This window comes from Notothenia rossii (genome assembly GCF_949606895.1).
Source record: "Notothenia rossii genome assembly, chromosome: 3".
NCBI classification, from domain to species: domain Eukaryota; kingdom Metazoa; phylum Chordata; class Actinopteri; order Perciformes; family Nototheniidae; genus Notothenia; species Notothenia rossii.
The window spans coordinates 22,969,767-22,992,300 of record NC_136901.1 but is presented as its reverse complement, the minus strand read 5'-3'; the positions used below and the strand labels follow the sequence as shown (position 1 = coordinate 22,992,300).

Below are 22,534 nucleotides of genomic sequence, written 5' to 3'. Positions count from 1 at the left end.
GTGGAGTCGGATTTACTGCTGTACAGATCTCCTCCGGATAAAGTCAAATTAAGCTCATTTCAAAGTTTTAAATCCTGGGAGAACAGTCTCACTTTTATTATAACCTTTCTATTTTGAAATACTAAAGAGTTCAGCAGACTACTTCTGCAGAATATCTTAATGAAAAATGTACAAACTTTTGCTGACATGGGATGCCATTTTGAAATGTCACTTAAAGGCTACACATTGTCCTCCTCTGTTATGACTCATTATATCCAATAATACAGCCTATGGAAGCCCATTGCCACAAGGAATAAAGGAACACAACTACATTATAAGATGTTATTTAGAAACAAAATGCATAGAAAATGCATAATGTTAATGTTAATTTCTCTGGCAATGGGCTTTATTACAGCCTAAACATTCTTGAAGTATAGCAACATGTAAGATATGCCCAGATTTTTTTTTTAAACACTAACAAATGAACACTATCAACAGAATGGGAAAAAGTAGCAGTATGTATTGTGTTGCAGAGTCACCATGAGGGGACCAGGAAGTAAAGCTCATCATGGATTAAATACAAAATCCAATTCTTGCCCTATGTTGTTAGTTAGATGTTGACTTTTTATGTTTTAAGTGATATATGTACTTTTAGATCTTATGGATCCAGTAGGAGAAATGTTACCCCTATTTATTAAGAACATGTGACCAGATATTGCACATTGCACCTAAAGTAAACAGAAACATGCTAGGTCAACGGGCTATGCTAGTGTTTATATGTATTTCCACAGCTATCTCAGGATTTCTACAGCAGATGCAAATCTTAAAAACATTATTTATTTTGAAGGCTAAGTAAAACAAAAAAAATCATTTAACAAGCATTCTCCAACAGGAGGGAGTGGTACCGTTGTTGGGGACTAGGTGTTCCTGCGCCGACACTCCCAGGCATGTGGTCAGTGTGATTCCATAGCAAGAGACGCTCTGTCCTTTATTCATGCTCTTTCCTGTGTGTTCGGTTTTTTTATTTGAACGTGCTTGGAGTTTTCCCATGTGTACAATAGGAAATGTGCCGTAAAAATAATGTATGCCATGGCTTACTACCTGTGTTTTTGGAATGTATGATACTGTATGTCCAGTGATGGAGAGTAAAAAAGTCAATTTACTCAAGTACTGTACTTAAGTACAATTTTGAGGTACTTATGCGAGTATTCTCAGTTTATGCTACTTTGTACTTCTACTCCATACTACATTTTAAAAGACAATATTGTACTTTTTACATTTATTTGACAGATTTATTAGCTTAGGTTTAGATTATTAGCATATAAAAAATCTAAACACATAAATAAACATAATAGTAACCCAGTAACTGAAGATATATACGATTCTGAAATGGGCCACTATGCATAAGGCCTATTTAGAACAGGGTGGTACTTTTGACCACATTACTCGTGGTCAAAAGTACCACGAGTAAAAGTACCACTTTTACTCGTGGTACTTTTGACACCTATACATTTGTATGTTTACCTAATTAATATTTGGAATGCAGGACCTTAACTTGTAACTAGCTACTTTTGCTTAAGTAACTAATCTGAGTACTTCTTCCACCCCTGTATTTCAGAATATTCCACCAAACACATTGAAGCAGGGACATACATACTGCTTTATATAAAAATAGCCTACAGCACAAATTATATTAATGAGTTAGTTCCCAGAGTGCATTCTGATTAAGACCACAGCTTGGCTTAGCCACGGAATGCATTTTATGTTTTGTAGACACACAATTGAAGACTTTTATTCTTGGAAAAGGTCAGGTAATCAACATTTTGCCACATTTCCCCAGGTTTCCAAAGCTAGGAGTGGCTGGGAATCAGAGGGCCATTGGCCCCCCCGACGGCCGTGTGGAAACAGTGTGCTTCCTTCATGTTCGCCCCTTTGATGCCCCCCCCCCCCCCCTCCACTTACCCTCCCTCCTTCCTTGCCCCATGGCTGCCGTTTGTTTGGACACCAACCTCCTAAAGTCAACCACCTACACCCTGCTCCTACCCCCACCCCACACACACACACACAACTAACCCCACCCTCCTCGCAGTCCGCTGAGTCAACGCTTGAGCAGGAAGGATGCAGTTGTTTTTGCGGCCCCGGCTCAGGGTTGCTTGGTCTACACGACAGAATGGACTGTTTGAAAAAATAAAGAAGGCAACAGGAAGAGGACTGGGGCGGGACACACTGTGGGCCAAGTGTGCCGGTGCGTCCATGACGGTGACAATCGCCTCTCTGTGAACAACGTTCCACAAACCTGTACCGTCTTGTACTTATCTGATTTAAATACAAGAGGAGGCTGCTGTGTGGAGGATAAAACGCAGCGCTGGTCTTTCAGGTTCAGACACTGCGAGTAAATAAACATGATATGAATCCATGGGAAACTTTCAAAATAACGAACTCAAAAAGGGCAACTGCGTCAGGACTACAAAGGATGAGATCCAAAAATTACCACTTTGAAATATTTAGCTTTAAGATGCCGCGAGTCATGTTTTGCCCTTCAAGTGAATAAAGAACTGTCTAAAGATGAATGCCGTCTCAGATTTGCTTGATGTGGAAGGCTTTTCATCTCCGATATGGAAAACACAACAAACCCCAAACAAGCGTGGCTTATTTTTCTTAAATTGAAATATGAACTTTATTTTTTACCCATACAAAATAAAAAGAATGTTAAAAGTTTACAATACAGTGTCAACTTCAAATGTCTATTCGGAAATATTTCACACTGAGACTGACACATAACTGGGAGCCCCATCTTTTTGTTTTTCAATGGATACATTTAAAACAATCTAAAACGAGGTGGGGGGAACAAAATGTTGAAAATAATTCCAAAAATAGGAGGGGTGGCCAGAATAGAAATGAGAGTGGACAAAGGAGACAAACAACTTTAAAAACAAAGTTATGGTCCAAGAGTCACAGTATACTACTGATGGGCGATCCGGGGGAATTAAATGGTGCTATAAAATAGTATATTATAGCACTAAGCTAGGACAGCTTAGTGCAAAAAGAAAATGACCCTGCTGATATGGTTGGCTGTTTGTAGTTTACTTGATAAAACCTGAATTAAAAATAGAAACTGATTGAAAAAGGCTGTGGTTAGCTAACCTATCGTAAAAATACACCTGCTTCCTTGTTTACGTTGCAGCCCGACAATCGGACTGACTAGTGAGTTGTGACAAAGCCTGGAAGTAGGGCTCACATTAACAGCAGTCACTCATAGCCAATTGATAACGTGGTAATATAACACTTTATGGGTGAGACAATGACCTCCGTTCCCTTTGTCCAGTGTGCATCACCTTCCTAACACTTTGGAAACTACTGCCCCTGAACTTGTCTCTTAAGGCCTTGACTGCTGCTGATAGAAGTTTTTTTGGGGGGGCTGATCTTGAGTGACTTGTCCACATCATAATATCTACTACTGGGAATCGAGGAAAAAGAAAAAAAGTGCCAAATGAAAAAGCTACAAAGCAACACAAACCACACCTATCCTGTCCGTGGGGGCCCATGGCAAAAACAGTGACGACCGCCATTTCTTTAAATCAGTCAACGTTAAAAAACAACCTCGTCGGATTCTCTTCTACAATAAAATAAAACCACATTAAAAAAAAAAAGGGGGGGGAAAAGAAATTAAAACACATAATATACAGCCAGTTTTCCGTCTCCTGCGACTTTGTCTTTTTTACAGCCGAGGGATTTGCTGTCAGCGACGAAGAGTCTTTCCCTCCTCAGTTGGAGCAGCCGCGAGGACAACTTAAGAAATCTGAAAATAACGTAGAAAGAGTGTGTGTGTGTGTTTGTGTGTGCGAGTAGTGGTGGTGGAGGAGAAGGAGGGGAGCTAAGAGTCATAGTCTTCGTCGTCGTCATCCTCCTCGTTTTTGTGCGGCTCCGGGGCGGGGGGAGGTGCTGCGACGCTGATCATGGAGGGGTGGGGGGCGAAGGCCACTGTGCCCTCCAACTGTGCGGGAGCCATGCTGACCGGCAGGGGCGTGTCCTGGGGGGGTGCTGTTGGGCTGTGGGGGGGGGGGAGACGAGCAAAACAGATGTCAATCAAATACAATTTAGACTAAAGACTAGTTCATATTTAACACATGGTACATATTTAAGACTGCTACTAATATTTTACTGGGGATGTGTGTGTTTTATTTTTTTAGCCTGTGTTTGCGTCTTTTTTTTAATATATATCTACACTAATAATTGTTATCTTTTTATCTGCACCGTATCTCTGCTGTTGTAAATGTACCTGCTGTGGGACGGATGATGGATTTATAATTCTGATACTCCAATGAGTCAGTAAACAAAAACAAATCAACATATGTTATTCCAACAAGTATGATAAACGTGGGCAATAGATTTAAAGGTCACTACCAATTAAGAGACAACAATATTATTTCCATGGACCTTTTTTTCTACATTGCAATTGTCCCGGTGATGAGAAACTCATCCATTTCCATTTAGTGTCTAGCCACACCTTAGACTTTTTTTTTGTGTACACTTTATATGGAAATGTATACAATGCAAATATAAAATATTCAAAAAACCTGCTTAAAATACTAAAGTAATGTGGAATTAGCCACAGCAAGAGCTGTTTCAGAGGAAAAACAGCGCCACCTCCATGTCCACCGGATATCTGAACATCATTTTTTAATAATTTACAATAGGAGCATTGGACTTACAGTGGACATAATGAAACCAAACAGCTCATTCATCTGTTGTAAAAGTGAGACTTTTTCAATGTTGAAAGAAGAAAAAAACACATATTTTATATTAAAATGATAAGTAAAGATATGATACATACCATTGCTCAATTAAACAAACTTTTTCAGATACAGTGTGGCTAATCTTAGCAAAATTCTGACTGATTCTGTTACCTACGTTTCTGTCTGCTTTGATAACCTTGATTGTTGTGCTACAGTTACTGTGTATTGATTTATATGTGATGGGTTCATACCTGTGGAACCTGGATGCAGCCTGCAGGTTTGTGCTGGACTGAGAGCCGTCCTCCTCATCCCCGTCCGTCTCGCTTTCTTCTGAGTCATCCTGTTTTATCACAAAAAACACACCAGTGAGACTTCTTACCTCACACACACATCATTGCAACTGTACGAAATATCATTTATAGGCTTGGAAATAAAGTATTTTTCTGTGCTCATAATGTCCAATTGTATGTTCCGGATGAAACAACTTGTGGATAGCTTTTTTCCTCTGCATGCAAATAAATCCCCACCTCCTGCTCTGACTCTGTGCCAGACAACTTCTTGTCCTTTCCTTTGGAGCCAGCCCCCCCATTCTTGCGGCCAGACCCGGGTTTTCTACCCCTTTGGGAGAAGACAAAAAAGAACATGTGGATTATTCGGAAAAAAACAACAATTGTGATGTCTAGAAAACATTACATTACTTTTAGTTATTTATATACAAAACATGCTCCACATGCCCACAGCTGAGACGATGTTTAAAATAAGATCAGTTTACAACTCATTTAAATTGAATCACAATCGAATCAGCAACACTCTTTGGGGTTTTCACTTAATTTATGTGCGATTCTCTGCCAAGCCCTCTGCTTCTATTTAGCAGTTCCAGTGTTTGATTTGACAATCAATAATGCTTTCATCCTTCTACAATCCTCAATAATTAGTTTTCTTCTCTTGTTGTTTTAATCTACTTTACTTTTTTGCAAATCAAAAACAGAATGGAGATAAGGGAAAGTCGTTAAGATAACAAACATTTGGTCAAAAAACCTTAGTCAATTTAAAGCAGCAGCTGGAGCTCGAAAGGCAAAAGGTAACTCTACTTGTTTCCATATAAGGAGTTAAAATGTGTGTGCATGACTCATCAGAAATTAATGAGTGAAAAATCATGTGGTATACCAGATTAATGAATCAACGTTATCTGCACGACAGACAAAGCTATTATTGTTCTATTCCTTTTAGTTATCATGCCATACAAGCATGTCAGTGTGTGTATGCGAGCGTGAGAAAGAGACACATACCTGCGTGGGACTTTTTCTCCACCCCCCTCGGTGTGGTTCTCCTCCCCCTCGCCCTGCATGTCTGGCACAGTTGCCACCAGGTCTTTCAAGAAATCAAACTGTTGCTCCAGCTCGATACACTGCTTTCTGTGGAAACACAATGTCCAAGTCAGCACACTGCTTTCTCCACAGACTCGCATGCATTCTGGTTTGAGTAAAGAGTCGTACCATCAAATTACATCTGTGGTATGTCAGTCAGAATGAACTGAGCAGAGGACGACTCCCAAACAAGTCCAACTCCAACACAGTGCAATCTAGACCAGGTTATTTATCAAGACACACAAACACACAAACTTACAGATGCGATGTTGTCATCGTCTTTGCATTCCTAGACTGGGTGACTTGACAGGCCTTTGTAAGCAATGATTCCAAAAAAAGCTCCAGGGCTCTCGCTGACATCTTAGATAAGGAAATGTATATGCAACAGGTTTGCTGACTTTATCAATAACTAACTAAATAGTTTAATCATTTTCTGTTTGACTTGTTAACAAAGTTAATGTTTAAACTTACAGTCAGATCATTAGTTTAATGACCTAAATGCCATGTACACAACTTAATCAAATCAAACATACTTTTGTGGATTCAAAACAAATACTGATGATTGATACTTGGAACATGCACAGTGAAGCTTTTTGTCAGGAAGGATACAGATAATAACAGGTACTGCTGCAGCCACTTTGCCTATTTCTTCATCCGTCTGCATAATCTTCTTTATCCTGGCCTGTAAGTACAAAAAAGGTAAGTATTACACATGTGTGTGTATAGTGAGTCAATGCATTGACACACATTTGGAAATAATGAAAAATAAACTTTTAAAGAATGTTTAAATGTATGAACAATGTTAGGGTAACTTATTACTCATACACATTAACGGTACAACACATTTTTGGATAGTCGGTTCCCTGATACGAGGACTTGCATAGCATGCCTGTTTAGCCCTTTTCATCACTGTCCTGTATTATAATGTGTGTGCTATCAAAACACTCACAAACAACGGATTTACCAAGATGTATAACGTTAAGTCTCACTTAGCTTGGCATGCTAAAAACAACGCTAACTGCTGGACTCGCTAGCTAACTTGCGTTGCACGTCTAAACTGTACTATAGGTATCACTGGGACGCAAAGTAAATGGGACAACCAATTATAAAAGCAATTCCGTTTTAATAATGGCACTAATACAACTTACATTTTGAGTTGTAAAGGTTTGCGCTTATTAGCTATTTATGCAAGCAGACAGGCCAAACCCCGATCAAGCTTGCTAGACAAGTTAGCTTTCCATCACACAGTATGCTAGCGCTGCCTACTCTCAACACCGGTTCAGCGAAGTTTAAACTCACCGGAGGGAATCTGGCGTTGTATTTCTTCTTTTTGCTCGGCATAATTAAATAACCCGGGTGGCTTCCCTAAATTAAAATGGAATACACTGTGAAATATTATTCTATATTGTATACCGCGTACACACTTGATAGCGATAGCTACCCTGCTAACTCATTAGCACGTCGTCACTCGTTCCCCGTTGGCTGGTTGCTCGGCTTGGTTCCGCATGGTCCCAGTGCCGTCATTTTGGATCAACTTTGTACAGGATTCAAATGTAAACATGACTTTAACAGTAGTTGGACCCCCCTAACTGCAGTGTGTTGTAGTTTAACGTAAATGCAACAATAACACACATACACTTCGTTTTTACAAACCCCACATTGTACTTTATTTGTATTAACACAGATTGGTCTCATATTTATGAACATATTTAATTTCCGAGGTAAACTTGTGTAATGTAGCACTGGTCTATAGGCGAGTGAAAGTCCCTACTGTTAAACTTTGGGTCATTTTGATGGAGTTTCTCATACAACTCTTTGATACAGAGGTGTGTCAGATGTGAGAATATATTGAAGTTCTTTTAAATTATATTTTGGCTGCTCAAAGCACATGTACCGTAACTGCACGAATAGAATAAACTGCAACATAATCTAAACGGCAACTAGCTTTACCGCAGTCAGTTAGTGCTGCGCGTGAGCGGAAGAACAACACTGGACAACCAACGCCACCAACTGCAGGTACGTTAAGCCTCAACGTCCACAGTTTGACATCTTACCTATTATCCACATGTAAAGTATTTATATTAAAACGTTAGGTGTGATATCAAGCTTGCGGTTACGCTACAACCCTTCTTCAAATTTGCAAATAATGTAACCGTGGACGATTGTTTAATGGCAAGCTAGCCGTTTAGCTAGCTTCAAATATATTTTCGTGTTTAGCTTCCTGTTAACTGTATCACTTACACACACAATTGATAAAAAAGCTTATTTATAGCAATTAACTTTTGTTGGACAAACGTTAGCTTTAGAACCAGGTTTGCTAATGTTGCAGGCTAGTAATTTAGCAGCATTAGTAAACAATCCAGCGGTTCACTTTAGCCTAGATTTGGAAATAGTCCAAACTAATCGACAATGTGCTCATTTGATTTTAATGACCATTTTAATAAAGAACGCATTTCTCATTTCAACAGGGTAAGACGAAGGACTTGTTAAATTCCCCTAAACTAACAGCAACATGGAGGAGGAAGGGGCCCCTGGAGGTGTCGAGGTGGCGACTCCCTTCGCTGCAGAAACCCATGCTGCTGAGGCCATGGCTGCAGACATGGACCCTTGGATTGTGTTTGACTCGAGAAGAACTCCCAGATCCGAGTTCGATGCCTGGCTGAAAACCAACGGGCCCTCCCAAGTGGACAGATTTGGCAATGAAGAAGGTGGAGTGAGCCCTGTGGGGTGGATCGCTGTGCTGGGCCTGAACCACTGCCCCAGCGTTGGGGATGTCACTGGTCTGCAGGAGAGCTGGGAGAAACTTTTGGCCAGCGGCCGGCCAGCCAGCTTCCAGACAGTGAAGGAGCTGGCCCTCAACCACGGAGTGCTCACAGGCAAATGGCTGATGCACTTGGACACTGGTTTCAAGTTGGACAATGCCTGGGAGTGTGTGGCGAGAGCGGCCCTGGATGGCAAGATCTCCTTAGTTAAAGTCAGTCCGCATAACTCCAAGGGAGAGGGCAAGCAGGTCATTTGTGCCTATAACGAGAACTTCACTGACGAGAGCGAGGTCTTGAGGCTAGACTCTGTCATCCGTGCCGCAGGGGTCAAGTGCTCTCTCACCTACAAGCCAGATGTGTACACATACCTGGGAATCTACAGAAACAACCGCTGGAAACTCTGTCCGACCATATACGAGAGCAAATTTGACCTGGAGTGTGTGCCCCGCCGTTCACACATTATCAACAGAGTCACCAATCTTGAAGTAACATAAGTCCGTCAGAAGAAGAGGGTAGTTTTGTGGGATGAAGAAGCACTTCTTGATCCCACGAGCCGACTGTGCTGTACAGCTCACTGACAAATGCTTTTGAATGTCAGTCGCTGAATTTTGATCAAGTTCTTCCTTTTGGCAAAAAATAATCTAATTTATACTTGTGTTTTCATGCTGTTATATTTCCAAAGTGACCAGAACGGTTGTCACATATTTTGTTATGATTATAGTGTGTTCATAAGTAAGAAAATGTGTGTTCTTCATGTTGTAACACCTACCTGATGGACAGGGTGGAAAAGCATTTGTTTTTTGCTTTTACAAAATGCATTTGTCTAATCTTTTGGGCTTTATTTTTTCATTAGTACTGAACCACGATAACAGAGTTGCCAAATAAAGTCTACTTTTGAAGACAATTTGTACACGCAGTAGGTTTTATTTCCAAGAAAAATGTTTGGGATTTTGACAGAATGAATCATTCATAACAGCAAAAAGGCACATATACTATGTTTACATCATACTAGTATAAAATGGCATCTGAAAGCATTTTTTTTACTACAGAGTAAAACAAGTTGACATACAAGTCTTTAAGGGAAACTGCAGCCATAACTTATGAAATAAGTGTAGAAAAACGGACCAGAGGCCGACAGCAAAACATAATCTGATACAGCTCTGAGTGTGAGCTCCTGCTATAAGCATGTACTTATTAATGTAGCTTGATAATTATATATATATATATATATATATATGTAGACCTTCATTTGGTTTGTAACGCATTACTGTACGTGTTGAGACTCAAAGGCACGAGTATAAGAACATCATTTGTTGCTGCTGACCTTAAAAGACAACGTATTTGGAAGTCATAGTCATAAATGCGGATATTTAACTACAAGGATATTATTTGTATAGACTTACCTCCAGGTGTGATTAAAATCCTACTGCGAGCCCCTACCGCTTTAACCAAACTTACAGAATTATAATCACATTAACACTGACCAGAGTTACTACAATTGTACAAAAACATGCTTAACATGTTCCACAGAAAATAACTTCAACAGGAAAACTTTTGATAAAATGCATTCAGCTATGCACATGATCTGATTGTCTTTATAGAACAAAGTTAATGATTGATGCTGAACAATGATATCCGAGAAATAAATCCTACTTATTGAATACCAGAAAGAGTCCTTGTTTTGGTGTTATTAAAAAGCATGTACACAGTGAGCAGTTTTGCTACATATCATCTTTTACAAGCCCTAATTAATCCACCCTCTTTCCTTTTGTAACAACTAAGGACTTACAGTTCTGAAGGGCAGATACATGTGGTCTTAGTTTGTCCGTATAAAAATCACTTGGACAAACTTTAAGTCGGGTGTCCTGACACAAACCCAGCTTGGCTTCCACTGTTAAAAATGGAAATAAGACGATCCTCGTCTGCAGACATCAACTCGTCAAACTCATCGAGCACGGTGGAGCGGTGGTTGCCATTGTTGGACGACATGTCAATCATGCCCTCGTTCTGGAGCAGGTGGACAATGCTGTTGGGGTAATTCATCCAGGTGCTTCCTGGGAGGCCGGCGGGGTCAGATGTGTTCTGGGATGCTGCGGCGTGAGCAGCGGAAGACGAGCTGTGAGCTTGTTGGCATGAAGCTGAAGGCAACATCACTGGGACGTTTCCACCCTCGTTCATGAGGTTCGGGTTCAGGAGGTCCTCAAAGTCGTCCATGTTTAGGTTATCCAGAACACCTGGAGGCTGGGCTTCGGAAAAGCTTGGGAACTCTGGGATATCATCGTCCACAAGTGGTGGGTCCACCCGGTAGTGAGAGCCCTGCAGGGTGAAGGAGCTGCTGCTCTGTGAGGAGGACGCGCCGGCCTGAGAAGCTGCTGTCTCCTGGGCCATGGCCGAGGAGATGTTGGGGAAGAACTCGTGCAGGTCTGCCAGGTTGACGGTTGAGTAGTCCTGGTTGGCGGTGGACGTGGTGCAAGAGGATGGAGCCTGGCTCATTGTGAAGTTGGGCACTGGAGTGGCCTTGGGTTGGGAGCCCAGGCGCAGGCTCTCCATGATTTTCCATGTTTGGTTTGTAGTTGCAGCAGAGACTGGCTCCATCTTGGGCTGGACTGAGAAAAGCTGGCCCGGTTGATATGAGTAGGAAGACTGGGGTTTGGCTCCACTGGCACCAGGGGGCACCACAGCTGCTGGAGACACACATGACACAAGCAAGAAGGAATTTAAATGTCACTATTGAAAATCACATTATCTTTATGCTGAAAATGACCTACAAATAATCAGTTTATGGCAAAGGTGTGCCGATCGTTGGGGTGATAGAGGGGATGACGTGTAAATACAAACCCAGGACCACCGCAGATGGGACTGAGCCCCAGTACATGGCCCATGTTTTAGATTATTGCAGGTCAAATTTACTGCATTTTGTAACATATGCAAATGTTTCTTTCAGACATATTAAACAGACTCACCAACTTGTGGGTTCATAGATGGAGGCTTGGTTGTGATTGTTCTCCTTGCCGGGCTTATGTGCCGTCTATCTTGTGGAATGGACACTAACATTTCAGCAGACATGATTAGATTACATTGAAACAGAACATTTAAATACAATATTATATATATAGCAGTGGTAGTGACACAAACAAATATGTCATACCACTAGAGAGCATGGGCCCCAGCTTCAGGCTCTGGAACATGTCCCCTGTACGCTTCCTCTTCTCATTCAGCCTGTATTCATCTACAGGGGTCAATGAACAGTTAATAAACAGGAACATCTTAGAGTGACTTAGGCATTTATTTGACATTACAGGAATAATGGGAACAATGCCTCTTACCTGGGTCAGAGGGCAGGTACTGGAAGTCCATTGGCTCGCTGACCTCGCGGTCTGAGGGCCGACGCAGCTGCATCTTGACTCTGATGGGCTCGGTGAGGTTAGCATCGCGGTACGGCGGTGTGCGGAACACAATGGCCACCTGCCTGTGGACGTCAGCCTGCGAGAAAGTGCCTTTTCCCTCCCAGGAGTCCTGGAAGAAGCGCACCTCGATGTCCTCTACAAAGAACACAGAATGGGAAATGTAGAGAGATAAGATAGAGAACATAAACTTCACATTATTAACAGCACAACCAAAATACTGCAAGTGGGATCTTTGATAATGATCATATATCTTTGCTTTGTTTTTCTCAGTGTTCTACAGTTGACTCATTTAGTAGGCACAAATACACAGTGCAAAGAAGTTGTCAATGAACATAGCATGTTCATAATTGAATTAGAGCATTGGAAAAAGTGGACAGGGGAATAGAGGAAGACATCTTTTGGTTTGTGATTGAAGTCACTTAGAAATAATGCGTCTGCTTTGCATTACCCTGTGACACAACGCAACCACATATGAACTAAATGTTATAGAGCCATCTTATTCTTAATCACACACTAAATAATATTAAAGTATTTATTCCTTAAATATGTAACCCATCCCATTCTCTACAGGCTTATTGTACCTTTTTGCACTTTGTCACACAGTAGAAATATTTCATCCCCTCCTTTGCAGCTTCCATTGTTGCGGTTGACTCGGCAGATCTTCAGCTCAGCTGTGTTTGGCGCCCCTTTTAGAGAAAAAAAGCATTTATGAAAACTTGTAAATACCACTGAGCTATTGGGCGACCCTGAAAACCTGTAAATACAAATAACCTGACATATTTAAATGCAGAAGGACTCAGGCTATTATTGAAGAATCAATATTGCAACCCTTCGGCAGGAATTTAAAAAATATATTTAGTTTCAATGTATCTTTTCTGTTTGTATGTTTTTTGTATTTTTATAAATTCATTATATTTTTTTTATGAATCTTGATTTGTAGAATTATTTTGTTATTTATTGTATTTCCTCAGATTTTAATCTCAGCACTAACACTTATTCACGTTTTGGACTACCTAAAATATTTATCTAATAAAACCTCAACTTCAACACTGTGCAGACTCAACATTCAGAGTTTCTGGTAGCTGGTAATTACCGGACTATGACCGGTAAAATATGCTGAAGACCGGCAAATCTAAATCTCTCCGGTCAAAATGTCTGGTCAAAATAATTCCCCCTTAGCGCAATATCGCATCAGTTGCACCACTTATGTGACAGACAAGAAGAGTCAATTCTAATGTCTAACAGTGTGGAGAAAGAGATTTATCCTCCTGAAGGGGACATTTTGGCCCCTCATGTAAACAAATGCATAATTCTGCGCTATACTTTGCCGCCACACCCCGTTGCCAAGCAACGCTTATTGTTTGGTGTCCTTTGATAAGCAGGCAGTCATATCATTAGCCAGAACTAGCTAGATCTGATCGATATGGACAAAAACGCGAGTGAAGTCTAATCGGACGCGAGAGAGAGGGAGATCAGATGAGCTGCTGCTGCTGACGGAGACAAGCAGCTCTGCATGATCACCTGCAGCTCTACACGATGCAGCTCTATGATCACCTGCAGCTCTACATGATGCAGCTCTATGATCACCTGCAGCTCTACATGATGCAGCTCTATGATCACCTGCAGCTCTACATGATGCAGCTCTATGATCACCAGCAGCTCTGTCCGCTGTGAAGGACTGGTGAGCGGAGCAAAACACACACTTCAAGTTAGAACTAACACACTTAGCTATTTTATCTACCTCCGGAACAACCTAACCTAGATATAAATATATTTATTCTTCACTGTCGGGTCACTCATTACTGGATCAGTGAGCTGCATGAGACGATACTGACAGGCTGTCAGGAGAGAGAGAGAGAGAAAGAGGAAAAGAGAGGCTCTGTTTATTATTCCTTTGTTATTATCCAAAGTTACTGTACACTTTTGAATAATGTAGTTGATCTACAGTACTATAATTAGTTTGTTTAATATAGAGTCGTTATCAATTTGTTTTAAAGCTCAATAAACAACAAAGAAGACCTTTGACCGGCACTTTTCTCATTTTGTCCGGAAGATTTAAACTTTAACGGACATGTTGACCGGCAAACGGAAACTCTGGCAACAGTACTTAAATAATCCTCTCTGAAAAGAAACAATATTCATGTTTGAAACAGCATGAGAGCATACAATCATTTCACTTCAACATTTATTTACTGGACTTAGTGACACACAATTCAGGAAAGAGATGCGTACATACTATACATCTATGTATAGAGCTGTGTTTTGTGGGTAGGGTTTTGTAGTGTGAATGCTCAGCAACTGAGTAAGAATCGGGATACTTGCTATAAATATATAGACTAATTATTGTAAATACCTTGGGGCTGACAAGAAAAGTTCAAGTGCAAAGAGGAACAAAGAGTGTCTGAGGGAGTTTAATGATGTTTAGGATGATTGTGAACTTGTTTACACAGAAACAAAAAGCCCTTCCAGGGAGGGGTGTAACAGACCTGCTTCTGCTATAAACGCCATGCGACTTGCATTAGATAGCCGTTAGTCTATGTAAACTGTATCTGTCCCTATCAAATAACTAATCAATAAAATAAACACTGGTATTTCCCCCAAATTCATATTAGTTAACCCTGTCCAAAAAATATGTTATATTAAAGAGATTCTACCCAAAAGTATATTTATAAGCCAGGGTTGCAACTACCAACACAAATGTTATTCCTTCAAATGTCAAAACTATTTAGTTTACAATAATATATGAGAAAGAAAGGTACAGAATCCTCCCATTTGCTGGAATCAGACATTTGTTATTAACATCATTAATTGGTTATCACAATAGTCCCCAATTAGTTTACTGTTGATTAACTAATAGATCAACTAATGGTTTCAGCTCTGACATTAGAGTTCCAAAATCTGCAACATATGTGTTGCCAACTCACTGTTGTCAAAGATGGGCTGCGATACCACAGGCTTCAGGGGAATCAGATCCCCGGTAGGCAGAGTGATGGTGGCCTGGACGCAAAGCCGGACCGCGTTCAAGTCAAATTCCTCCTCCCACACCTTCGCATCGGGAACTGCAACCAACACACAGCAGGGAAAAGGGTGGGGTTCACAATGTGTCTGGCAGAGCATTGCAAGCTGTAATATGTAGGCTATCAGATTTAAAAGGGTCAGGGTATTTACGTTTCCTGATCTTATTGTAACGGTACATAGACTTGTTTTTCTAAAATACAGAACCGTTCATATCATAACTATCATGGAATTGTTCCTATTTTGTGTTAAGCGTCCACTGCTGTAGATTCAGAGAAGTTAGTAAAACTGTTGGGACACATTCTATGTTTAGGTGGGCATCATTGCTAATGCTAACTCTACCCAGTTAGCTAGTTTTTAAACATAGCTAAGGTAAAAGCTACATGCAAATCTGTTGTATAAATAGGTAGACAGAGAAACACAGCGATAAAGTAAAGGTATAAGACTCTTAAATTAAAAAAATGTGTATACATGACAGTAGCTAGCTTGATACTTCTTGAACCTATTTTATGCTTAGAACCCACTGCTGTGAACTCAAAGAAATTAGGTAAACAGTTGGAGTTTCTTGTAGCAGTGGCTATCACTGCTAATGCTAACTTTTAGCTAGTTCTTAACAGAGCGAAAAAAAAAGCTAAACTTGCTAAAAAGTTGAAAAACAAATGTGTTGTAGCAGCAATCATAGAGCTAATCTATCACACTGCCTTCTTTCTTTAGCATATTTAAAATGAGATTCCCCTTTTCTTTTTTTAGCAAGGTTTAAGACAGAAATCTAAATATCAGTTCAGTAAAATAGTGGCATCACACTTGAGCAGGACAATCAGGGACTCTCCATGCTGAAGATTAACTCCCCCCCCCCCCCCCCAAAAGGTAACAACGCAGAGTCCTTTGGGTCCAACTCGCTTCTCTCTGCAGAACTTACTGTTGAAGGGGTTGTTGTTGGTCTGCAGCCGACACGTGATGGCTTCATTCACATCCTTCTTCTTGACACACTGTATGCCCAGGTTCTGAAAACTGAAAGCAAATACAGTCTTAGACCGAAACCAGAAGACAGAAACCAATGAAGCATGCATGTACTTTCTAACTGACGATATTCATTCTCATTGGTTTTACAGTGAAACAAAGTAATCTAGAACCGACACATATTGGTGGTCAAACACTTACACTTACAGTTAACACAGGGTAAAGGTTGAAAGGACTCTGTGTGAGTAGAAACATGCTCAGTACCAATATATAAAGATATTTTATACATCCAATATTATGAATATGTTAATGACTAACTGATATTTCACTAACAGAAATGATTATCTGTTTCTGTTCTGTATATTAATGTTGATGAGCACAAAAAACAATGTTTTATTTGGGAAAATAACTCTCTCGCCAAGAAGACCTTATTCTAATTTTGTTGTAGTACTGAGACACTAAGGGTGTTAACCACAAGTTTCAAGATGATGAGATATTATCTCAACTATCAGGACAACAATACTATATTTGCTGCAACAATATGATTGAATTTAGGGTTTTGCAAATATTATAATACAATACCCTGTGCCTATTTGACACAATCTTATATTTATAGCACCCGAGTAAAAAGCTCATTCAATACACTTTGACCATTGTTTTATTTGAACGGAAAACAATCTATTCTTTATGATCAAAGAAATAAAAAAGACCAGCAGTTATGTGCCGCATTCCCCATGATTAACAATTGTTTTAATATTTATAAGGAGGTGTGTTGAAATTAGGCTTGGGAATTTCACTATAATTCTAAAATATTTCATTTCATTTTAATCGTTTATTTGAATAGGGACAAAGCACATTAATGACGCTTTAGACAAATAATGCTTCAAGTGTAAATATGCTGGATTTTAGGTTTGAGCTCATTTCCATCCATAGTCCCTGATAAAAGATCAGGGTATTTTCTTTTCACTTTAGATTCATGATATTGGATAATTGAATCAATCCAAATTAATATATCATTACACCCTAATATCTTAGTGTGTAGTAAAATAACTTATAGCTCTTTTTCTAGCTTTTTATTATGCAATGTACCATTTTCGATGTGAAAAAAAACTAATGACTAATATAAACAAGTGCACTCACCTTTGAATCACAATACACTGACAGTGGTGGGCAGTACACACTGTTTGTTTGAATTGCATCACACTTCTGATAAAGATAGACAGGTCTCTGCTCAGATAGACTGGTCAAATGATGCAATAATAAACCTTATATCATTGAAAAATAGTCTCATTTGCTGTTATTGTGCATTTATTGCAAAGCCCCCCCAATGCTTTTTATTTTATTTATTTGTAGCAGTGACATGTATGATTGTCAAGCAGGATACGATACTGAACCGTATTTCTGTAAGTGGTGTGTTCTGTTAATGTTTGACACATCTATAAACTCGTGATGAAACTGACGACTAAATGTACACGCCAGAAAACACGTCATCTCCCACAAAGGATGAATCTCTTTATCTAGATCAATCTTAAACAAATGCCACAATGTTTTCATGTGGAACAGTAGTTTCCCCTGAGGTCATTCAGTGTCAATTTGAACATTTTTTAAAAAGTGGCATCATTTCCTCCAGTTTCTCTTACGTGCGAGATGTTTCTGTCACACATTAGCCACACCCCAGTCTACCTGTGTATTCTTCTCTCCTGCAGGTCTGCCTCGTAGTAGCCATGTTTGCAGTCTTTTCCGACCAGTTCATGCGGGTGAGGTTTGTGGGGTGGGTTCTTCGTCACCAATGAGATGCGAACATGCAGGGGGCCACTGTAGTTGTGCACCTGTGAGAGGAATATGCAATAGTTTCATATTTCCAAAAGGAAATCCTAATGACACATGAGCAATGTTTATTCGGGTTTAGAGGCTAGTTGAGGGTTATTGTCAATGGCCGACAACTGCTAAAACGGACACATTTCATGTAATATCTCAAAATTGATGTAACGTAGCCCTGTTTTACATTGTAGAATACAACAGATTTTAAAATGTTGTGTTATTTTTGTTTTGTCATGGTCAACGACAGTAAATTCCATTTAAAGTTCAAATTAAAAGTAATATGTTAAAGTTAAAGCTTGACTGCTTTTATTGTTAAGCACTTTGTAACTTTTGTTAAGACAATTCATTTATGTGATGAGTTTCTTATGTCCATTATAGATTACTCTGCCAATTGTTCTTTTCTTATTATTAAAGAGGCCCTAATATAGGCCCTCCTATCCAGAGCACCTCCATTGGAGTCCTTTGTTTGCTTACTTAACATAATGACACCACAATGTAACTCTCTCACTTCTATTGGCTAGCACTCCAACACGTTGTACGTGATAGGCCAAGGGGCGGGATATCTCTAAACTGTGGACCTATCTCAGTACATTTGTAGGGCTGCGCGAGTATGGCCAAAAGTATGGGAGTAAATCTCACTGTAAACTATTTCATCATCACCAAATTTGGTGATATTATGACCGATCATAACTCAGCCCCACACACACACACACACACACACACACACACACACACACACACACACACACACACACACACACACACACACACACACACACACACACACACACACACACACACACACACACACACACACACACACACACACACACACACACACACACACACACACACACACACACACACACACACACACACACACACACACACACACACACACACACGAAAATGAGCAAAATATGTCCTCTTTAACAAAATGGACTTGTCAGATATTTCTAATTGCATGCATTTTTAACAGCAAGAACAGTAGAGTAGTATTGTTTTATAATAGAGGAAGAGTAAAAGTTAATGACATTATGGTTGATACTTTACACCAACTTTGACCAAAGTGTATTATCATGTTATCTAAGCTACATTAAATGGATCCAACCTAGAAAACATCCTCAATAAATGGAGTTTAAGTCTCACCTTGATGGCTGGGTGGGTCTTGGTGGTTTCGTTGCTCTTCTCTCCGGGGATGCTTCCAGCTGACCGCCCCTCACACTTATACCTGAACCTCATGCCCCTCTGCTTCGGCTGCTCGATGATCTCTATGAAGGGGCCCGCTGCTTGGACTGATGGAGAAAGAAGAAGAAGAATGTGACGTACATGTGGTGTGCTGTCTTTTGGAAATACAGAAACAAAGTCTCTGTCCAGATTGTGAAAGCATGAATCACAGAATCAGTGCGTCAACACAGGAATCGGTCTGTTATAGGTACACAGTGTCAAATCTTTACTAGTTCAAAGTCAGAGCCGGGTCATATTAAACACTAATTATTTACAGAAAACCGTCTTACCTTGGTTGTGCGGGGTCATACCCCAACCATACACAGCTGCGGGGGACAACAAGAAGAAAAGAAAGGTTAAACGCTTGTTCGTCAAAGTCTTAGAGCAATTAGTGGTTCTCCATTCAAAGTACATTGAACACAGAATACACTGGTAGTGATGATGACATAAACCAAAGGCTGCTTTCCACACATATTTGTGGTTTGGTAAGGGTTTGTCATTGGGTGGCCAGGGTGGAAATCTACTAGACAGAGCTGTGTCCAAAGAGGTCAAAGGTCGCTGAAAAACAAGGGCTTCCCAGCTAAATATAAAAAATCGCCATAAACTGCCTGCCAAGTGCGGAAAGGAGAAGAAGAAGCAAACAATGACAGGCAGGGTGTAATATTGGTGTCAGATTACATGCCTTGTTGTGAGGAGCCTCCATTGTAATTGGAGCGCTCCGGTTTCAGACTTGGTTAATGAATTGTTAAGATTCATAGAAAGAAGCGGGGTGTGACAGAAAGTCAGGAGGCCGAAGCTCCACCCAAAGGCTAGTAGGACTTGTTTGATGTGAAAGCATTGGTAGGAGGATTCCCAAGTTGTAACATGCCTGCTTCCCAGACCAAACTCATAGAATGTGTTCCACATGCAGTGTTTCCCCTAGGTTTAATGCTTTGGGGGGGTGCTGCCTGAGCGGGGAGGGGGGATATATATTTTTTTTAATCCTCTGGAGCAGAGAGAAGAGCTGTGGATTATTGTTATTGATTAATGCATCAGTGTTTCTTAGGGTCAAAAACACTAAACTCACAACTTAAAATGAAAGTGTTTAGTTTATTTGATTAAAGAGCACATGTTCAATGTGAAAAGTGACAGTAGATATAGATTAGTTGCAATTTGGTGCTATATATATATATAGTTTTTTTTTAAACACCTTGAATTTCAGCGCAGCGCCCCTCCAAGACAATGGTAGGGGAAACACTGACATTACAACAAGCTCTGATTTAGATCAATGTATGCAAGATTAATACATGTGGATCTTGGAATAAGACAAACCAAAAAGGCCACAATAATTACAATTGTTATTATTTGAGAGGCAAATGAGGGCCTGATGTGAAAGGGAAAGTAAAGTAAATGTATACCACATGGCCTCCAAAACTGACTTAATGTACTAATATCAAATCAGAGATGAAGGAAGTGAGACATTTGTGTGAGTTATTTTTAACTTTAAATTACCCTAACAAAAGGGGTTTTGACATGGATTTAATTTCACTGTCTCTTTCCTATCCATATGGTAGACATGGATAAATCATATACAGTATATTAACAAAGTCAATATTTTTGGGAGTTTAGGTCATTGATGTTGTTGATTGTTTATCGTGGTATTTAATGTTATTTGGCTTGCAGACAAAGGTAAAAATTGAATAAAATAGAAAGATGGCAGTTTTTAAGTCATCACAGGACACTCTTCACATCAGCATGCTTTTGAGCCACTAAACAGCCTGTTTCTATTTGGGACTTGTACAAAGTATGAAGTGCTGTTTCCATACGTCCATCCACTAAGACTGAGGTGGGCGGTTCTCGAGCGGTGAGGACCATTCATAATACAATAGATTTTCAGAGGTGGTGAAAGTACTCAGATGTTGTACTTAATTAAAGTTGAAGTACCACAGTGTAGGAACACTCTGTTACAAGTAAAAGTCCTGTATCAAAATGTTACTCAAGTAAAAGTGTACAAAAGTATAAGCATCAAAATATACTTAAAGTAGCAAAAGTTAAAGTAATCATTCCACAGATTGGTCCATTTCAGAATAATATATATGATATGTTTTGATTATAATTATAATGCCTTAAACTAAGTGTTATTACACCTGGTTAAGGTGCAGCTAACTTATATTACTTTGAAAGGTAGATTTGAATTGTATTCCAGGTGACATAAAGTCTTATTCAAGTGTTGATTTCACATCATTAATCCAAATCTGCAAAGTAAACTATTTACCTCTGGATTGAAGGGAAGTAGAAGTAGCAAAACATTGAAATACTCAAGTAAAGTGCAAGTACCTCAAAACTGTACTTAAGTACAGTACTTCAGTAAATCAACTCAGTTAGTTTACACTGCTGGTTTTTAATTTAAACCAATCGCTACCTAGTGGGTTTATGTTTGCCGAACTGAAGATAATTTATCAACAACGAGAAACAACAACATAGTTTATCACATCTTTCAATAAATAGATAGGTAGGTAGGTAAATATAAATATATAGATATCTGAATGAGGTTTTGTATGTTCAGTCACTGAAGAAATCCATGAGTTGGACACCCAATAGGCCCTTTGGCAGCTCGAGACTGTCAGGTGAGTTAGCTACACACAGAGGAATAAACACACTCAATGTAGCATACTGTTACCGGATGTAGCAGGTATAAGCCATTAAAGCACAGTAATGTCAAACTTCCTACTGTACGGTAGCGTACTATCCGGGAACTGCAGACTCCCAATGTTAGCGCAGACCCAGTGATAGCGGGGCTTTCCCCTGTGCGCAAAACAACTCCCTGTACAGTTTCAGCTCCAGTGTCTAATGTGAGTAAACAGGCCGAGCAGCTTAACTTCCACTCACCGTCCATGGCTGTTTCCGTGTCCGACTCACGCTTCTCCGTCGACACCACTGTTTATCTGTTTGTGTTCTGTTGCTAAAAGACGATGCATACACGACAGTGCCAACTCCATAAACTTCTTGACATTGCTGTTCTGTCGCCTTCCTGGCTCCGCCCACCTCGGTGAACGACAGGTAGTAAAGCTGGACGTTGAGAGGGCGGTATGATAATGCAGGGCTTCCGGTGAGAACAGCGCTGAAAAAAGTCCATATTAACTTCAATATCTGCAAGAAAATGTATTTTACATGAAAAATCCACTTTACTGTCTTCATCAAAATGTATTGAAGCTATTCGTGAATTGCTGCTATTTCCATCAATTTATCTGAAAAGTTAACAATATTTAATAAGAATTAAA

At 39.9% G+C, this 22,534-nt stretch overlaps 3 protein-coding genes and 1 long non-coding RNA gene across 6 annotated transcripts; 2 read left to right on the top strand and 2 right to left on the bottom strand.

The window, feature by feature from the left end:
* The first annotated feature begins 780 nt into the window (after window positions 1-780).
* LOC307032749 lies at window positions 781-3,517 on the top strand. The gene is made up of 2 exons (XR_013806371.1): window positions 781-931; window positions 1,820-3,517. It is a non-coding gene; the product is annotated as an uncharacterized lncRNA (long non-coding RNA).
* Window positions 2,629-7,575, bottom strand: drap1 (DR1-associated protein 1 (negative cofactor 2 alpha)). Of its 2 annotated transcripts, none has more exons than XM_079670968.1 (7): window positions 7,382-7,575; window positions 6,692-6,764; window positions 6,342-6,435; window positions 6,005-6,130; window positions 5,243-5,333; window positions 4,967-5,055; window positions 2,629-4,028 (listed from the first exon to the last, which is right to left on the bottom strand). In XM_079670968.1, the coding sequence occupies exons 1-7, from the start codon at window positions 7,421-7,423 to the stop codon at window positions 3,854-3,856; spliced, it is 690 nt and encodes a 229-aa protein (XP_079527094.1). In that variant the 5' UTR covers window positions 7,424-7,575; the 3' UTR covers window positions 2,629-3,853. The 2 variants fall into 2 exon arrangements, with proteins under 2 accessions (XP_079527094.1, XP_079527095.1); XM_079670969.1 differs by lacking the exon at window positions 7,382-7,575 and adding an exon at window positions 7,231-7,309.
* A 371-nt stretch (window positions 7,576-7,946) lies between these two features.
* cUnh11orf68 (chromosome Un C11orf68 homolog) lies at window positions 7,947-9,748 on the top strand. The gene is made up of 2 exons (XM_079670967.1): window positions 7,947-8,098; window positions 8,551-9,748. Exon 2 carries the CDS (start codon window positions 8,595-8,597, stop codon window positions 9,336-9,338), a length of 744 nt encoding a protein of 247 aa, XP_079527093.1. The 5' UTR covers window positions 7,947-8,098; window positions 8,551-8,594; the 3' UTR covers window positions 9,339-9,748.
* Window positions 9,749-22,307, bottom strand: rela (v-rel avian reticuloendotheliosis viral oncogene homolog A). Of its 2 annotated transcripts, none has more exons than XM_079670966.1 (11): window positions 22,143-22,307; window positions 19,565-19,600; window positions 19,197-19,342; window positions 17,910-18,055; window positions 16,186-16,277; window positions 15,176-15,310; window positions 12,833-12,937; window positions 12,171-12,386; window positions 11,993-12,073; window positions 11,808-11,891; window positions 9,749-11,525 (listed from the first exon to the last, which is right to left on the bottom strand). In XM_079670966.1, exons 1-11 carry the CDS (start codon window positions 22,147-22,149, stop codon window positions 10,696-10,698), a joined length of 1,878 nt encoding a protein of 625 aa, XP_079527092.1. In that variant the 5' UTR covers window positions 22,150-22,307; the 3' UTR covers window positions 9,749-10,695. The 2 variants fall into 2 exon arrangements, with proteins under 2 accessions (XP_079527092.1, XP_079527091.1); XM_079670965.1 differs by having other exon boundaries at window positions 9,749-11,528; window positions 22,143-22,306.
* Between the last annotated feature and the right edge of the window lie 227 nt (window positions 22,308-22,534).

Excerpts from the sequence above, each read along its gene's own strand:
- rela (XM_079670965.1), bottom strand. Across the intron at positions 18,056-19,196 it reads AGACCCACCCAGCCATCAAG|GTGCACAACTACAGTGGCCC; the intron begins GTGAGACTTAAA and ends TTCCTCTCACAG. Across the intron at positions 15,311-16,185 it reads CAACAACAACCCCTTCAACA|TTCCCGATGCGAAGGTGTGG; the intron begins GTAAGTTCTGCA and ends TGTTGGTTGCAG.
- drap1 (XM_079670968.1), bottom strand. The coding sequence starts at position 7,423 with ATGCCGAGCAAAAAGAAGAAATACAACGCCAGATTCCCTCCG. Across the intron at positions 6,436-6,691 it reads AGCAGTACCTGTTATTATCT|CGAGAGCCCTGGAGCTTTTT; the intron begins GTATCCTTCCTG and ends CTAAGATGTCAG. Across the intron at positions 6,131-6,341 it reads ACGATGACAACATCGCATCT|AAAGCAGTGTATCGAGCTGG; the intron begins GTAAGTTTGTGT and ends GTGTTTCCACAG.
- cUnh11orf68 (XM_079670967.1), top strand. The coding sequence starts at position 8,595 with ATGGAGGAGGAAGGGGCCCCTGGAGGTGTCGAGGTGGCGACTCCCTTC.